The sequence below is a fragment of the Rhincodon typus genome, chromosome 25, assembly GCF_021869965.1.
Source record: "Rhincodon typus isolate 14 chromosome 25, sRhiTyp1.1, whole genome shotgun sequence".
Lineage (NCBI taxonomy): Eukaryota > Metazoa > Chordata > Chondrichthyes > Orectolobiformes > Rhincodontidae > Rhincodon > Rhincodon typus.
This window is the reverse complement of record NC_063356.1, coordinates 25,653,202-25,671,288: the sequence shown is the minus strand read 5'-3', so window position 1 is coordinate 25,671,288 and position 18,087 is coordinate 25,653,202. Positions and strand designations below refer to the sequence as shown.

Sequence of the window (18,087 nt, the reverse complement as noted above, 5' to 3'; positions counted from 1 at the left end):
GCAGTTATTTGTGAGCACATCTACGTCTGGCGTGTGGGAGGCTTTTAAAGACCGGTTGATTAAAGTGCAGGACATGCATGTCCCTGCAAACCTGAAGAATAGGAATGGCAGGATTCAGGAACCATGGATGACAAGGGAAATTGTAAGCTAAGTCAAAAGGAAAAAGGGAGTATATGATAGGTCTAGGCAGCTACAAACTGATGAAGCCATTGAGGAGTATGCCGGAAGTAGGAAGGAATTTAAATGCGGAATTAGGAAGGCTAAGAGGGGCCATGATATGTCTTTAGCAAACAAGGTCAAGGAGAATCCCAAAGCTTTTTATGCATATATTAGAAGGAAGAGGGTAGCGAGGGAAAGAGTAGACCCACTCGAGGACAAAGGAGAGAAGTTATGTGTGGAGCCACAGGAAATGGGGGAGATCCTTAATGAGTACTTTGTATCGGTATTCACCGAGGAGAAGGACATGACCGATGTTGAGATCAGAAATGAATGTGTAAATACTCTAGAAAATGTCAATATCTTGAAGGAGGAAGTTTTGGGTAACCTAAATTGCGTTAAGGTAGACAAGTTCCCTGGACCAGATGGGATCTATCCCAGGCTACTGCGAGAGGCAAGGGAAGAAATAGTTAGGGCATCATCAGATATCTTCACATTCTCTTTGACCACAGGCAAAGATCCAGAGTACTGGAGATTATCTAATGTTTAAGAAAGGAAGCAGGGATAATCCAGGAAATTGTAGGCCAGTGAGCCTGATGTCTGTGGTGGGGAAGCTGTTAGAGAAGATACTGAGGGACAAGATATATGAAAATTTGGAAGAACGTGGACGAGTTAGTGACAGGCAGCATGGTTTTGTACAGGGAAGGTCATGTCTCACCAACCCGATTGAATTTTTTGAAGAGGTGGAGGAAAATGTGAGCAGCCTGATTAGCAAGTTTGCAGATGACACAAAGATTGGTGGAATTGCTGATAGTGCCCACAATTGTGAAAGAATGCAACAGGATATAGATAGATTGGTGACTTGAGCACAGAAATGGCAGATGGAATTTAATCCAGACAAATACGAGGCAATGCATTTTAGAGGATCAAATTTAGGTGTGAATTATACTGTAAATGGCAGAACCCTTAGGAACATTAACATACAGATGGATCTGGGCATGTAGGTCCACAGTTCCCTAAAAGTGGCGACACAAGTGATTAAGAAGACACGTAGCATGCTTGCCTTCATCGGCCGGGGCATGGATTACAAGAGTTGGGAAACCATGTTGCAGCTATATAAAACCCTTGTTAGGCCACACTTGGAGTATTGTGTGCAGTTTTGGTCGCCATTCTACCAGAAGGAAATTGAAGCTTTGGAAAGAGTGCAGAGAAGATTCACCAGGATGTTGCCTGGTCTCAAGGGCGTTCGTTGTGAGGAAAGGTTACAGAGACTAGGATTGTTTTCACTGGAAAGGCAGCAGCTGACAGGAGACCTGATAGAGGTCTACAAGATTATGACAGACATAGATAGGGTGGATAGTCAGAGGCTTTTTCCCAGAATTGAAGTTTCAATTATAAGGGGGCACAGGTTCAAGGTGAGAGGGGGAAAGTTTAAGGGAGATGTGCAAGGGAATTTTTTCACACGGAGAGTGGTAGGAGCCTGGAACGCACTGCCAGAAGAGGTGGTGGAAGCAGGCACATTGGTGACATTTAAGAGGCATCTGGATGGTTACAGGAATTGGGAGGGAATAGAGGGATATGGAGCAAATGATTAGTTAGGGCATGATGATTAGCACAGGCTTGGAGGGCCTGTTCCTGTGCGGTACTTTTGTGATTTTGAAGCTGAGGACTTTTATAATTTGATTGATATTTATTCATTTGTGAAGCCCCTTCAAAGAAGGGGCACAAAGTGGACTGAACTCTCAAGTAGATTAAGTGTGGGTCTCTGCCACAAAATTGATAATTGTTGCAATTTTAGGCCTACAAAATGGATGCAACAAGTTGAAATTTAGATCTCTAGGTAGATAGATCTATATCTCTCTCCTAATTATATTTTCTAATCAACCTGTCCAGAGATATTATTACACAGCTCTAGAGCAGATGGGACTTAAAACTAGGTCTTTTGGTCCAGAGGTAGGAACACTATGGATCGTAACTGTATTTTGTACTAAGAATGCTATTTTGTTTTCCTTGCAATTCTAGGTTTTAGCTTTAACTCTACAGTAAATATATTTGTGAATTTTTTAAACTGCTCATTAAAAACTAAAATGTTGCATTCATATATTCTCTTTCTTGAAGGGTTCACAGTATGATGGTACCATGAAAGAATGTTCTCGCACGGAAACATATGCAACAGGAATCCCAAGAGAATACTTGCAAAAGAACCATTTCAGCTCCTTCAGCGTGAAGGGGAACCGAACAATCAGCATGCCATCATACTATCGAAAAAATTCTGGCCCACAAAGTCCACTGGGTGAGAATGAAGTCTTCTATAGAGGCGTGGCAAGCAGTCGAAGTGAACCAGATCTCCTAAATATGCAAAACACACAGACTTTAAGAAGGCTGAGAAGCAAGTCCCGACCTGTAGATTGGACCAAGAGCCTTCATGCAAGGCGAAATGTTGTCCGCCATTTCTCAATGCTCCCAGATACTAAAAGTCATGAAAAAGGTCGGTTAAATTTATCGACTTCAGGGATTCGAAGTATCAAAAGAGGAAGTACTATTCATAGAACAGCAAATGAAATACGGTAAGCCTAATTTTAATGTAATTAGATATTGTGACTGATTTTCCTCATAGGTAATAATGCTGTCAGAAGTGTGGGTGACCCTAATTTCTGCCCCACCTGATGAACATGAACCTAGCTCTTGGAGGTACCAAATAGCCTGCTTAATTAGAACATATTTTGATAGGTATCCAGTGATGGTTTTACTTGCATATGGAAACAAGCCATGCTGAGGTGTGAATTTTTTCGGCAACTATAGACCACTAAAAAGGCTTACCTGTTCCCCTTCATAAAAGTTAATAGATAGCATTTCTTGAACCTCTAAATTTACCCACAGTTTTGCTTCGTGATCACTGATTGTAATGAGACTGTTTGGAGTGCAGGCTAAATACTAAAATCCATTCTGCCTGGTAAACTGGACACCACTGTTATGCTGGTATTCCTTCCATGTAACATTGCTACATCAGTAATGGCAGAAAGTCCACATCCATCCTTTCATTCAAAAGTTACTGATTAAGTCAGGAACAGAACTAGAGGTGTTTTTTTTAAGTTAAACTTTAACGGTGTGTATTTTTCTGTCATACAACTGAGAAGACATTATTGCTTATGGTGCTGTGTGTTCCTCGTCATAGCCACTGAAAGTAATAGCGATGAAAGAAAATGGCAGCATTAGTTTTAATGGGGATTCACTAGTTTCTGTCCCAACATTAGAGTTAACATATAAAATATAAAATCTCACCATCAACTGATTTTCTAAGACTTAATATTGCACAAGTCAAAATGTAGCACAGTGATTATGATCAATAAAATGCATGTGTCATAATGCATGAGTCATATCTCTCCCTATAACACTTTTCTATTTTAGTAAACATTGTAAAAGAACTTAAAGAATATAAACACCACGGGTTTGATATCATACAATATATTGTGGTTTTGCACAGTTAGAATCAAGATGGAGCAGAATGTCTCCCTGTCTTCAGGTAGCATTGCTGGCTTACTGGAACCTACTGGCTATTTCTATTGACATATTGACTTATTGCCTGAGCTGTCTCCAACATAGTCCAGTTAGATGTAACACATGTAAAAATTGGACCATTGAAGAGAACAAAGTCAGAAAATATCAGAATGGAAGAAAGGTATGAAATTGAAGGAGAATGGAGTATGGGGTTGGGGCAGGGCTGGCAGGGGAAGGTTGTAGAAGGTTGGAGGAATGGTAGGTGGTGTAACTGGAAAACACTTGGAACAGTATTATTTGCTGCAGCAATGTAATATAAAATTTGTGCAGTTAGGTAAACAACCAGATCAAGGAAACCAGCAAAAAGGAATTGAGAGCCGAAGAACCTCGATGTCTCTGTAACTGATTTTGTTGGACAGGTCAGGGTGGCTGTTTTGGGTCAGCTACTGAAGCACTGTAAAGAACATGACAGTGAGTACCTTGATCCTGACGACTCCATTATGGTAGCAATTTCATTTCCTCGCCAGAGCAGCCAAGGGAAATACTCGCTTTGCTGAGACGTTTTGCAGTGTCTTTGTATGTGTGACGCCCTTTCGTGCATTAGCTCAGTGACAAGAGTCGAGAGTGCAAGTGTGAGCGGATAGTGGAGAGTGAAGACACTGCAGTCAGACAGTCCCTGACACCTGAGCCAGGTGACTTGCTGTAAAAGAAGGATGTTTTTGGATCTACATCACCACATTTTTGCACAGGCACTGAGGGCCATCTTAGAGAACCTGAGACAGAAAGTAGCTGTTATGATGTGAGTTCAGTGGTACCTTAAATACAAAGACAGGGGAAGAATATAACGTGGTGCTTGCTACCTTTCTGTCTATCCAACCACATGTCCCTGTCACCGTTGCCCATCTGCAGAACCTCTAGATTGGTCGTACATTTAAAATATGTACTTTGACAAATCATGCTGTTCCCAAGACCACAAGAAACTACAGTCATGAATACAGCCCAGTTAATCATGCAAACCAGCCTTCCATCCATTGACTCCATCTATACTTCCCGCTGCCTCGGGAAAGCAAACAACAAAATCAAAGACCCCTCACACCCCAATTATACTCTCTTCCACCGTCTTCTATCAGGTGGAAGATATAAAAGTTTGAATACACATACAAACAGATTCTAGAACAGCTTCTTCTTACAATATGCTGGCACAGCACGCAAAACACTTTTCACTGTAACTTGGTACATGTGTCAACAATAAATAAATCAATGATTTTGATTACAACAATGGAAAGTGACTTTTGAACATTTAGACCACTGATGCTAAGGGTGTGAAATTATCTAATTGATACTAGTAGGTCTTCCTTGCATCAATTGTTGAACATTCAAGTTGAGGACAGTAAATAATTGACATAGCCAGATATAGCTTTGTGTTGTCATTCTGTTGTGATTTCATTGACCAGCTCCTTCATTTCCTGTTTGTGACTCAGGAGAGACAGGGCCAGGCTGTGCAACTGTTGCAAAAGTCATTTTTCATTGTTTTAATCAAAATCATTGATTGATTCATTGTTGACACATGTACCGAGATACAGTGAAAGTTGGTGTTTGTTGTGCTATGCAGGTATATTGTACCATACAGAATGCATCACAGTAACAGAACAGTGCAGAATACAGTGTTACAGCTACAGAGTAGGTGATGAGAGAGAGATCAACATTAATTTGATGACCATTCAAAAGTCTGATAACAGTGGGGAAGAAGCTGTGCTAGAATCTGTTTCTATCTTTATCTTCTGCCTGACAGAAGAGGGTGGAAGAGAGTATAACTAGGATGGGAGGGGTATTTGATTATATTGTTTGCTTTCCCGAGGCAGCAGGAAGTATAGATGGAGTCAATGGATGGAAGGCTGGTTTGTGTGATGGACTGGGCTGTGTTCCTGACTTTTTAGTTTCTTGCAGTCTTGGGAAGAGCATAATCTGCCAAAGTACATATTTTAAATGTACTAACCAATCTAGAGGTTCTGCAGGCAAGCAACGGTGACAGGGGCATGTGGGTGGATCGGCAGAAATGTTTGTTCTCCCACATCAGGTAGCAAGTACCGTGTTATATTCTTCCCCAGTCTTTGTATTTAAGGTACCACTGAACGAACATTATGACTGCTACTTTCTGCCTCAGGTGTGTAGACTTTTGAGTGTATAGTGCTAGAAGTTGGGTACAAACTTCTTCAGTCTGTTTCTCTCACTTGTTCTTCTGGTTCCAACATAAAGACAAATGTACAAATGCCCACAATGAACCACAGGGTAAAGACTTATGACAGATTTGTGACAAGAAAAGGTTTTTCACTAGAAGCTATTGAAAGAAAACTTTAACTGCATTTATTTATAGTATAACTACTTTTTCTAACTGTTTCCGTGGTGCCTCAGACAAAGTTTGTGCCCTCATTTGACATGTCATCTGGGTAACTTGCCATCTCCTTTCATTAGAGTAACTTAAACTGACTGTGACTTCAGTATAAATGGAGTCATTAATAGGAGACAGCTTTGAACCTTGTCCTGTCAATTATGTCCAAGTGTGTTTGCGATATGGAAGGGGTTATGTGAGACTATAATGGAAGGGGAGCCTTTTCAGAAAGCAAGCACTCAGCCATTTTATCATCAGAATTTGAGAAGAGCTGTACCTGCTATTTCCTACTTGACTTCAAATTCTGGCTTGTTTCTTATAAAAATGGCACCATTATTGCAGTAGACAAGACAAGAGATATCAGAATGGTGGGCCCTTTTCATGGTATGAGATAATTAGGCAGATTTATTTTCACTCTTTTACATTGGGAAGGATAATTCCAACTATTTCTCTTTTTTTAGATTTCAATTCAAAATGGTGTTGTTACATGTTTTGATAGCTTATTTTAAATTATCTATCATTCCCAATGTTCTCTTTATCTGCACAAGTGTAAGCAAACTTTTACAGGCTATATCTGTCAGCACTAAAATTAAACGTATTCTTAGATCTGCAGATAAGTATTATGGCTATGAAGTCTCTCTGGGATAGGGAGGGAGCTGAAAATACAAGATTTTGGAACAGATTCCGGTCATAAATTCTTTGCGATGGGTATTTTTTTTGAATGCCATTACTTTTAAGTCTTTGCATTTTTTTTTGTTAATTGCTAAATGAATTCTGCTCAGAAAACCTTGCAAGATTAAGTCCAGACACTGCAAATGGGAGCATCGATCATGTAGTGTTTTCCAACTGTGACCTGCCTGATAAAACAGTCGAAGTTTAGATTGATTACTGTTTAATCAGTCAAAATGCACCAACTATTTCTGCCATAGTAACTAGAAAGTTACACCCTACTGGGTATTTCAGGAAGAAGCAGGTGTTCACTGAGAAAATCATGTTAATAATTAATAAATAACGCATTCTATCTTACAAACATTTAGATGCAATTATATCTGCTTGGATCTACTGAAGAGAGGGTTAAGGGCTAGCATGTAATAGTGCATGGCATTTAATGTGATCTTGGGATGCCCTGAGAGCAGAGGTTCAAAGAATGCTGAATATTTTGGAGACTGAATAGTTTGTTAATCTGAAAAAATGGGTACAACCTTCCCATCCCCTGCGTAATGCCGGTATTGGTGACTCATTTGGGAAAATAGGGTTGTAGTAATTGTAACAAGCTTAGCCAGGTGGACCTCAAGGAATATGAGTTCCCTGATTGAGGCTGTTAATCTAGTCAATCAGAGAGCCCTGCCTGACAGATAAGAACAGGAGTGTCAGACATCCTGTTCACTCTGCCAGCTGGCTCTGAAGGAGCTGGATTGATGTCAAGGGCTCTCCACATGTAAATAAAGGGTGACTTGGTGATGGGATAACAGCCTCTGTGGAGTTATTTCAAGGGTGAGATGGAGAAATATGAGATTCTCAGCACAAAAGAAAAGAGGAGAGATTCTCCAATGATGTTTTGAGCTGCAAGATGTGAATCTTACTGTTGGCGAGAGAATTATTTGTGCATCTATTTGCATGCATTAGCATACCTAATCTCACCTCATTGATATTCAGTTTCCTGCTGGATAGAGACTGGACTGTGACAATTCCCTGAAAGGGCACCTGATGACTACATCTTGGACAACAGTCACCAACATCTCAGGTCACACACCATGGGCAGTGCCTGCTTGCATCCTATGCCCACAGAGGTTGGCATTGGACATGTACTATCCTCAGTGCATGCTCATGGCCCATCCCTGACCCACTTACAATTCAGTTCTGCATGCAAATGCTGCATTTTGCCCTGCATTTAGAATGCTGCTGCCAGGACATTTTGCTCACATTTCGTGGATTCAACCGGAGCGTACCTCAGTCCTTCTTGTTTGCTGTCTTAGTGCTCACTCACTTTGTGGTATTTGGATGCTGTCAGCACCCCTGCATCACCTTGCCTTTCTGCACACTTCCCTCTCATCCAGGGCTTAAATGCTCACAGCACATCCGTCGAGACTCGTCTTTTAGCACAGACACAAAGCCATGCAACTTAACAGGGCTGTCAGCAATGAACAGTAAAGAGAGTGGACATGTTGCAATATGGCACTGAGCTATGTCAACCTCATGCCTACACCATGTGCCAGCAGCACACACGGTAAATGCACTGCATGTGCTTCAACCAAGTACCCATGTATCAAAGTCTAAGGGGCATAGTCCCCAACCAAGCCAAAGGAGACGGCCTTCAGTCAGCAGTATTAGTAAGTAAGGGAGTGGTCCACTATCAGGCCTGGGGCTAGAAAGCACTTAGCTGCTTGGAATGGTCAAAGTCAGTGGTCTATATCATTATAGCCCAGTGAGTAGGCTGCAGTCGGTCCCAGGGGAAAAGAAATTCAGTGAAAGTCGAGTGGATTGGCACAGACCTGTGATAGGAAAGTTGGGGAAGTCAGTTCCAGAGACTGGGAAGAGCATGTTGGAATACAGAGAGAGCAATAACTCTGAAAGAGGGAACTCAAAATATAAGGGATGAGTTGATAGTGCATTGGAGGATGCATGGTATTGTAGGGGAGGGGGTCATCAGTCACAACCACCTGGCCTTGATCAGGCAATAATGCAGCATGATGGCTGGCATAAAGAAGCTGCAGAACTAGAAATTATCAAGTCATGTTGGGAGATGCTTCTAGCATGCTGCGTTTCGCATAACAGGATGTGATGGATGCTAAAAAGCTGAAAGAGCAGCAGCATCTTCCACCGATGAAAGTGAGGGTATTGAGCACATGGAACATCACCTTCTGCACAATAGCATGCTAACGTGTGAAACACAATAAGCCAGATAGATCTTAACTGACATACAGTTCCAATAGAGGAACTGTATTTTTTAAAGAAGGGTCCCGACCCGAAATGTCAACTTTCCAGCTCCTCTGATGCTGCCTGACCTGCTGTGTTCTTCCAGCTCCACACTGTGTTATCTCTGACTCCAGCATCGGCAGTTCTTACTATCTCCAATAGAGGTGTGCTGGGTGCAATGACCAGTCGTTGACTATAAATGTGTTGGTGCTTGAGGACACACGTAGTCACTTCCTGGAGCAAATGCATGTTTTATTGTTTTTTCTTTGCTTTTGCCTTTGCCTAATAAAAGTTAATGTTTGAACCATTTCAAGGCTTCACAGTACTTGGGAACATAGAACAATTAGAGGATGTTATGCAATACTGGGCTTTAGGGGAAAAAGTATTAGTCCCTTAGACAGAGTTCTAAGATGGCATGGTGTTAAGCACATGTAACCTGTGTATCTTGATTCTTTAATGCAAATATGTTTATGAATGTGCACTTGGAAACTCCTGGCTGGCATTCACCTGGCAGTATCCACAGCTGGGCTTTAGAAATGGTTTTGGAAATCCTGGAACGTTCTAGAATGGCAAGTACTTCCACTTTTGGCAAGAGGGAAGATAGGATTACACAAGCATCAGAGACATGAGGCAGAGGTAATGGGATACATTTCAGTGATTGGCATGAACAATCTCGCTCAGTTTCCAGGAGACGAACCCTCCATGAAACTCACCAGAATTGACACTTATTCAGCCTTTTAGCTCTGTTTCTGTCTTCACAGATACTTCAGGACCTGTTGCGTATTTCAAACATTTCTCGCGTTTATTTCAAATTTCTGGCATCTGCAGTACAATGCTTTTGCAGCCTCTATCTGTTGGGTTACAGCTAGCTCTCCTCGGCAACAGTTAAATTCCAAAATCTGAAATAGCTGACAAATAACTAATTTGTGAAATATGAATGTCACTGCCTATGCTTACAATTGTGTCATATGCTATCATTTAAACTGCCCTAAAAGAAGGTTTTAAAATATTCAGTCATTATGTCTACAAAAGAATAGCAGAATCTAAAAAGAAACATATTTTTGCAGTATTTTATAGTGAATCTGTTTCTGTCAAATGTCACTCTTTCATTCTGAACATCATGAGTATTGTTACAAGCTGCTAGTGGGCATAAATGTACCTTCTATAAGTGGTGTAAACTGCACTGTAGTGGTACAGAATATAGCCTGGAGTATCAAAGGGGGACAAAATGCAAACAAAAAACCCTACAGGTTCAGTTTCTATTTGTCATTAATTTTCTTGGATTTAATTTTTTTTTGTTTTTTGTTTATTCGGCAGTATTCGTAGGATGTGTAACTACAAGTTGTAATTGTAGTTGCCGTAAAATTCACTACACTTGGACATTGTTTTTTTGTTTGTTGGACTTAATATTTTGAAACCATCACATAAATACCATATGTTTGGGCCCTGTATTTATTTTTTTGACATGTTACTCGGTTGTCAAAAAAGTGCATTGTTCATCTGTGTAAATGGATAGCCGCACATGTTAATGTTTTCATTGTCATGTTAATCTTTTTGCCCTTTCACAGAGACTTTGACAGCAATATGAATCTAAAAAAAGCAGTGATGCTTTTATCCGATCAGGATCCCAGTGTTCTGGCCTACGCTGCTTCTTACATTCAGCATGAGTGCTTCAAGGAGGACATGGCTAAAACAGCGGTAATGTAACATATCATAAACATATCTGTTGAAACAGAAAACATTAAACAAAAGTACCTTATCTAAAATGAAAAGTAAAGGGAGTCTCCCCACTAGCGTTTTTGATCCACAGGCTTGTTAAAATTAGTTGGTAAAGTCTGTACATAAATTATAGATTTGTAATCCTGTCTGAAAATGTGTACATGTATCAGTTGTCACTGAGGGATATAATTGCAATCCAAGCAATTCTGGAATAGCTTAGTTCATAAATAATACATATATGCCAGGTTTTCACATTTTAAATGGGGGTGGGGTGATATGAATCTTCTTTCAGTATATGATTGCATGCTTTGGGAAATAGTGATATGTATCATTTCCCTAGTCATTTGTAGTTTACAGAATGCACTTCTTGCAGAATTTTCCTGCAGGAATTTGAGCAAACTTGAACTACTTCTTTTCTGATCCCAAGATCTCCTAAAGTGCTATGCACAGGATTTTATACAGGCTATTCAGCCCAACGTTTTCATTCTTTTTGAGCATTGCACAAGCCTCTTTAAATCTATCCCTATGAATTGATGCTGATGAAATGTTTATTGCTGTGTTGAGAGAAACATGGCAGTAAGGTGACTTACAGCAGAGCCCTATGTACACTACTGAGATGGTGGTACTATCACTGGACTGGTTAAGCAATTGTCCAGAAGAACGCTCAGGAGATATGGGTCCAAATCCCAACATCGCAGATGGGGAAATTTAAATCTAATTAATAAAATCTTGAAAGCTAGACTCAGTAATGGTGACCTTGACACTATGATTATCTTAAAAACCCGTTTGGTTCACTAATGTCCTTTGGGGATCTTGCCTACTTGTGACTCCAACTCCGTAGCAATATGGTTGAATCTTAATTGGCCTCTACAGTGGCCTTGCTAAGTCATTCAGTTCAACATGATTTGCTGGCCTTGTCATTGATACCCACATTCCATGCATAAAATTAAAAAAAAAATAGTCTTTAGTAGTGATGTTCATTAAGGATTTGATGTTGAACTGGAGATCTAAAAATTTCCCTCTACTTTTCTTTCAGTTGTACTGTAGAGTCTCACTTGGCCACCTGAGAATGCAGACAGGAGCTTGGTCTTAATAAGGCCATAGAAAATAGGAACAGGAGTAGGCTGTTTGGCTCCTTGAGCCTGCTCCATCATTGAAGAGGATCATGGCTGATTGCATACTCCTCACATCCACTTTCCTACCCTTTCCCATACCTTTGATTCCCTTCCTGCTCAAGAATCAATCTCAGCCTTTAATATACATAAGGACTCTGCCCCCACAGCTCTCTGTAGCATGGAATTCCAAAGACTCTCAATCCTCTAAGAGAAGAAATTCCTCCTCATCTCAGTCTTAAATTGGCACCCCTTTATTTGGTCCTCAAACTCCCTCCCATCATTTACCTGGTCTAGTCCCTTAAGAATCCTAATATGTTTCAATGAGATCACTTATTATTCTAAACTCCAGTGAATAGAATCCCAACATGTTTCGCCTATGCTCACAAAACAATCCTTTCATACCAGGGATCTTTCTCGTGAACCTTCTCTGACCTGCCTCCAATGAAATAATACCTGTGCTTTAATAAGGAGACCAAAACTGGTTGCAGTACTCCAGATATTGTCTCACCAACACTTGTACAGTTGCAATAAGACTTCCCTAGTGTTACACTCCAACCACATTGAAATAAGGGTCAGTATTCTATTAGCCTTCTGGATTACCTTTTGCAGCTGTGAGCTAGCTTTCTGTGTTTCATGCGCAAGAACCCCCATAGTCCTTTTGTGCTGCAGTTTTCTGCAGTTTCTCTCCAAGTCTTCTATGATAAAAGACATCAAACTCTGACAGTGAAACATTCTTCAGTCAGGTCACTGAAGTGTCAGTCTCGATTGTGTGTTCATCTGTTTGGCATTAAGCTTGAAGCCACAACTTTCTAGCAGAGAGATGAGTGCTGCCATTTCACTGAGTGAAGGATGCCCTCTTTCTAATGTTACTCTTCTTTCCGGTTTCCCACTGAGAGCTCCTTCCCCCGAGCCGCTGCAGTAAGTAGGTCTTGCCTTTGTTTAGGAAATCTTCAGCTGTTCATTCTAGCCCAAATATGTCTTCCCTCTGATTCTAGAATATTACATTTTGTCATTAGAGATCAGTCTTTCACTCATGGCCTTCTGCTTTGGACCCTTTTCTAAAAATATTTGCCTTGCTACCTCAGTCTTTAGCATTAAAGTTTTACTAGGAATCTGGATTAAAAACAGAAAATACTGGAAATACTCAGCAAGTTTGGCAGTGTCTGGGGTAGAAGAGACCTGTGGAAATATTTCAGGCTAATAAGCTTTAATCAGAACTCAATGAACCTACCTCTAAACTCTTTAACTTTTTGCTTTAGGGGCCAGTTACCTCAAGTTGGTTGGATGGCTAATTTGCAATGCAGAGTTTTGCCAACAGCATGGGTTCAATTCCTGTACTGGCTGAGGTTAGCATGAAGGCCCCACCTTTTCAATCTCTTCCTGCACCTGAGGTGTCATGATGCTCAGGTTAAATCATCACTAGTCATCTCTTTAATGAGACAGCATCCCTATGGTTCAGTAAGATGATTGACTTTTTACCTTTTTTGACTTGATCATCCACAACATTTTTGAAAAGAAGTCTTAAAAATACGTTCCTAACTGACAGCTTGATCTAAATACAAGATTCTAAACATGTGAGACTAGTTGCTTCCTTGTTTGACAGCTTGTTCAGTGATAGAAACTGAAACAGAAATTGCTGCAGAAACTCAGCAGGTCCGGCAGCATCTGTGAGGAGAAAACAGAGCACTTTGAATCCAGTCACTCCTCACTGTTTAATCGTTAGACACTTGATCTTTGTAATTGTCATTACATGTCATTTGTAACATCATATGACATATCCAGCTAGATTAAATAAATATTGTTTTCCAGATTTCTGAAATGAATGCAATTCCTCAACTGATCAACCTCTTGGGAATCAAAAATAACAACGTTCAGCAGTCTGTCTGTGGAGCTCTTCGAAATGCAGTCTACAAGAACGTCAACAACAAGCTTGAAGTAAAGAAAAATGGTGGGATCAAACCAATCCTTCAGATCCTGAGAGAAACAAATGATCTGGAAACACAAAAGCAAATAACTGGTAAAAATTGCTTAATTGGAAGACTTCTTGGAATAGCTCTGATCTCCTATTCCTCTGCACCTTCTCCATTTAAGCAATTCCTTTTGTTTTCTTTATCCGTCCTTCCTGTCATACATTCCAGTTCTTTGTCACCATGACAATCCCAAGCCCGCTGTCACCTTTCATACTGAGATACCTCCCAGGCAACTCAGTCTGTAATTTCTCATTCTCTGTGATTTCAGCAAACTTCTATGCTCCCGTACACCACCTTTCTCCAACTTGTGAGTCCTGTCATTATCTCCCTTCCCAAACTCTCTTAACCAACCTGCAGTGTCAACTCCCAACACTGTTCTCCCTTGTGACTTGTCCCACCATTTTTCACACTGCCTGCCTCATGTGTTGTTCTTCAGTACCTTAAGTTTAACAGTTCTAACTTTTGAACTCTCATAGAACACAATTGGATTGAGGCAAGTACAACCAGACCTGGCATGACCACTTCTACCCTCACCCCCTCAATAATGTTCCAGGCTGTCAATAGCCAATGTTTGAAATGATTCACAATTTTAGAATGTAACGGATGAACTATGGGTGACCTTGCAGAGGTCTCTTATTAATAATTACATATTTCCACTGCTGGCGAGAATGGATATTGAGCCTATTGAAGAGGGAACAGATCTACTTAGCTGATGTGGCTTGGTAAACTTTGGGGCTTGCTTGTACAAGTCAGAGATATATTACTACATGTGTACTCCTAATTTAAGACTTATAAACTTTGGAACAACTTTGAGGAGTCAGGAGTTGAGCCCCTCAGAGATAGGTATATTATGTTCCACTGATCCCAGAGGTGTTTACCTGAATTGTCACTTGTCTCCAAGCTAGAAATATTTTTAGAATACATTTTTGAAAATATTGTGAAGGGCGCTTTGTTAAGTGGATAAATAACACTCAGACTACATTTAAGGCATAGCTCCTCCTACCAGAATGAAGAGAAAGATACAAAGGAGTAGATCACAAGGGGGTATATTTTCTGGATTTTCTTCAGTTTTACTGCCCATTTTTAAGTGGCATTAAGAAACTGAAAATGGGGCGGTATGACCTCAAACAACTGGCACCAAGATTCCTGTCCTGAAAGTCAATTAATCTGCACTCCTGTGTCCATGAAGTGATGCAGCATTGAGAGGCCAACTTTTGTTTTTTTCTCCACACAGAAACTTGCACAGTTAGCTTATACAACTATTTTAGCTGATCTTTCCTTGGAGATTTCTCTGACTATTCTTGAGTGCTTGAGAAAATAAATGTGACTCAGAGTGGGGCAATGAAAAATTCAAAAAGATGATAATTTAAAAATGTTGAATTGGTTCATCTAGTTCTATAAATTGACCTGAACTGAATTTGGATGAGATGTTGTCACAAAAGTGTTTTAAAAATGAGGAATGTGCTGTGGAATATACAGGACCAATACATTCTGAATATACAGAACAGATAATGAAGTATCAAAGTTATTCACACTGAGAAGTAAGGGCATTATGGGTTTTGAAGAAAAATGAAAAGACTGGATTGATAAGCTTAATGATAAATACAAATTTTGGAGTATCAATAGGTCATGCTAGTTTTGGAAAGAAATTAATTTGGTCATTAAAATTTCAGTGTCTACCTTTCAGTATTCTCTCTGATCATTGCTATAAACCATCTGAATATCTTTGATTTATGCTCATGCCTAATGTACCCAATATGTAACTCCAGAAAATGTAACACAGTGTTGTAACAATGGTATCACCTTTGATCTCCTGCTTTGTATATTTCGCTTCGTTCTGGTCTTAGAACATAGGAGGAGCTGTGCCTTAAATACATTTTCATTCAAAGATTTTCCAGAAATGGTGGCTGCCATGTTCTTCATGCAGCTCTGTGCATACATTTATTAAATGAGAAATGAGAGGTTGAATTATGTGCCAAGCATAGGCCTAAACAGGTATTTTGGTATAGTAAACAATGGGATAGTTCATAGCCTTCCTGCTGCTCTGATGCTGCTGGGCCTGCTGTGTTCATTCAGCTCTGCACCTTGTTATCTGGGATAGTCTATATGTTGTGTCATCATGTATAGTGCAATCTATAATACATAGTCACAAGGGATTTGATTATTAGAGATGTATAATGATGCTGGGATATATTGTTTTATTGACACACATCAGTTATTTCCAGTAGTTAAATAGATCTAGGAATGCTTAGCATTTCTAGCTTACCACCTGGATGTTATTAATTGGCTAAGCTTTTAGACTTCAAATAGGAGCAGTCAAATATTGCCTAATACTGTGAGTCTCTTAGTTTTCCACATGTTATGGAAAGCTGGTAAAAGACACATTATTTCATGAAGAAATAATAAGAGCCTATTATGCCAATTTAGTAGATCAATATGATTGGTATTAAGGAAATATGTAATAGACATCTTGTACCTAAATGTTCTGCTTGTGTTCATTGCCAGGCCACAGGTAGTTGAATTCATTTCACTTCTATGTGCCTTAAATACATTCCCATTCAAAAGTTTTCCAGAAATGGTGACTGCAGTCCATTATAGGAGTTTGCAGCTGTGAATCATCTGTTTAAAGGATGCTGTTAATTGATTTTCTCAATAAGATTGAAATTTGAGACTGCACAGGCTAGCAGAAGAATTTTGCCGAGATCTCTGTTTTATCAAAGTGACCTGAAACAAGTTAAGTTTTAGGAATTAAACATGGGAGGTAATATGAAGATACGAAAACAAAAGTGACTTTCCAAACCACTGCCTCAGGTTGTACATGTTGTGTTAAGTTTGCAAATTATTTTTTAATGTTATTAGGACTCTTGTGGAACCTTTCATCATGTGATGACCTCAAGGAAGTCTTGATTAAAGATGCCCTGCCAGCCCTGACTGAGTCTGTGATTATTCCACATACTTCTGAGGAATATGGAAATCCAAGAATCAACGATTCCAATGTTTTCTACAATGCCACAGGATGTCTAAGGTATGATACTCATGGCTCCATTGGAGGGACATTAGATTCATCTGTTGATGACAGTAACTTTTTTAAAAGAAAATTTGGCTCCTTCCCCAAAGTCAGGCATTTCAAACCTCTGACAAATTAAGAATTCGGGGTAACTGCATGTCCTCACAACTTCAATGCTTTTCTGAAACTAGCCACTACGTGGAGAAATGGGGATGGGATGTGAGGGAAGATGGTGAAGGCTAGGGAGCCAAACATCTATTTAGATGAAGGATCATAACATATTACAGTTTGGGAGCTTGTTCTAAAATAGAAAAATTATGACTTTAATGATGCTTTAAGTTTGATCTTTATTTCTATATTGTGCATTAAGAATGGAAGAATACAACTTCATTTTTAAGTTCTGCAAGTAGATCCTGGCCCTGTAAAGGTTTGTTTTCACGTGAATTTAAGCAAAGTTTTAAATCCTTTTGGTGAATACTTCAATGTATTAGAAACAGAAGTAGGAAAGTGAAAAAAACAATCTGTTCCCTCATGACAGGAGTCCAGTGTCTCATAGTCAGAACCAGCTAGAAGGGCAGGCAGTTAGTGCAGATACTGTCTGTTTAGGAAACTCAAAAATGTCAGGGCTGAGGAAAAGTTTGAAATATGCACAGAAATGTTCTTTCTGTCTGTTTATATACTAATGTCAAACACAGATGATCTATATGATTTTGTACATTACCCATTTGTGTGAGAGGCTGAATGTCTTCTGTGTTTAAAGCCAGCATCCTGTTAATGGCAAACACCACTTGTGTCGCTACTCAATTCAACAAAATAGGTGACAGTATTTTTCTGGTGCAATTTCTTGAGGCAATGCCCCGACCAATCAGAGTCAGCTTGTCCGGTTTAAAATTTTTATTTTCTAATCAACCTGTTCAGAGATGTTGTCGCACTCTTCTGGAGCAGGTTATATTGGTGCTGATTTACAGTTATCTATTGAATTGCCAATGTACATTTTATAATGGTAAACACTCTGTCTATTAATAATTTGGTATGCAACTGCTGAGTAACTCATAACATCAATACATGACACTTCATTGTTCATGTGCCCAGTGTTCAACTATGGTTTGTTAATGATTCAATAGTGCTTATTGCACAACTTGTAGTGTGCCATCTTTCTTGATTTGGTTACAATTAATTCACTAACGAACAATTAATTCAGGGTTTAGAAATTAAATTCATTTTGATATCAACTGCATACTTCAGTGGGCTGAGATGAGCATCATTTATTCCTGAACCTAAAACCTCCGGAAGTAAAGCCTTAGTAAGCAGTTAAAA

The 18,087-nt window shown here is 39.7% G+C and overlaps 1 protein-coding gene across 1 annotated transcript in view; it reads left to right on the top strand.

Moving 5' to 3' along the window:
- The first annotated feature begins 2,277 nt into the window (after nucleotides 1-2,277).
- Nucleotides 2,278-18,087, top strand: part of LOC109932975 (plakophilin-1) — a 37,029-nt gene continuing 21,219 nt past the window's right edge. The window contains exons 1-4 of the mRNA XM_048612196.1: nucleotides 2,278-2,723; nucleotides 10,528-10,657; nucleotides 13,603-13,810; nucleotides 16,623-16,788. Coding sequence (XP_048468153.1) covers nucleotides 2,296-2,723; nucleotides 10,528-10,657; nucleotides 13,603-13,810; nucleotides 16,623-16,788 — 932 coding nt within the window. The 5' untranslated portion in view covers nucleotides 2,278-2,295. The remainder of the gene's footprint in view (nucleotides 2,724-10,527; nucleotides 10,658-13,602; nucleotides 13,811-16,622; nucleotides 16,789-18,087) is intronic.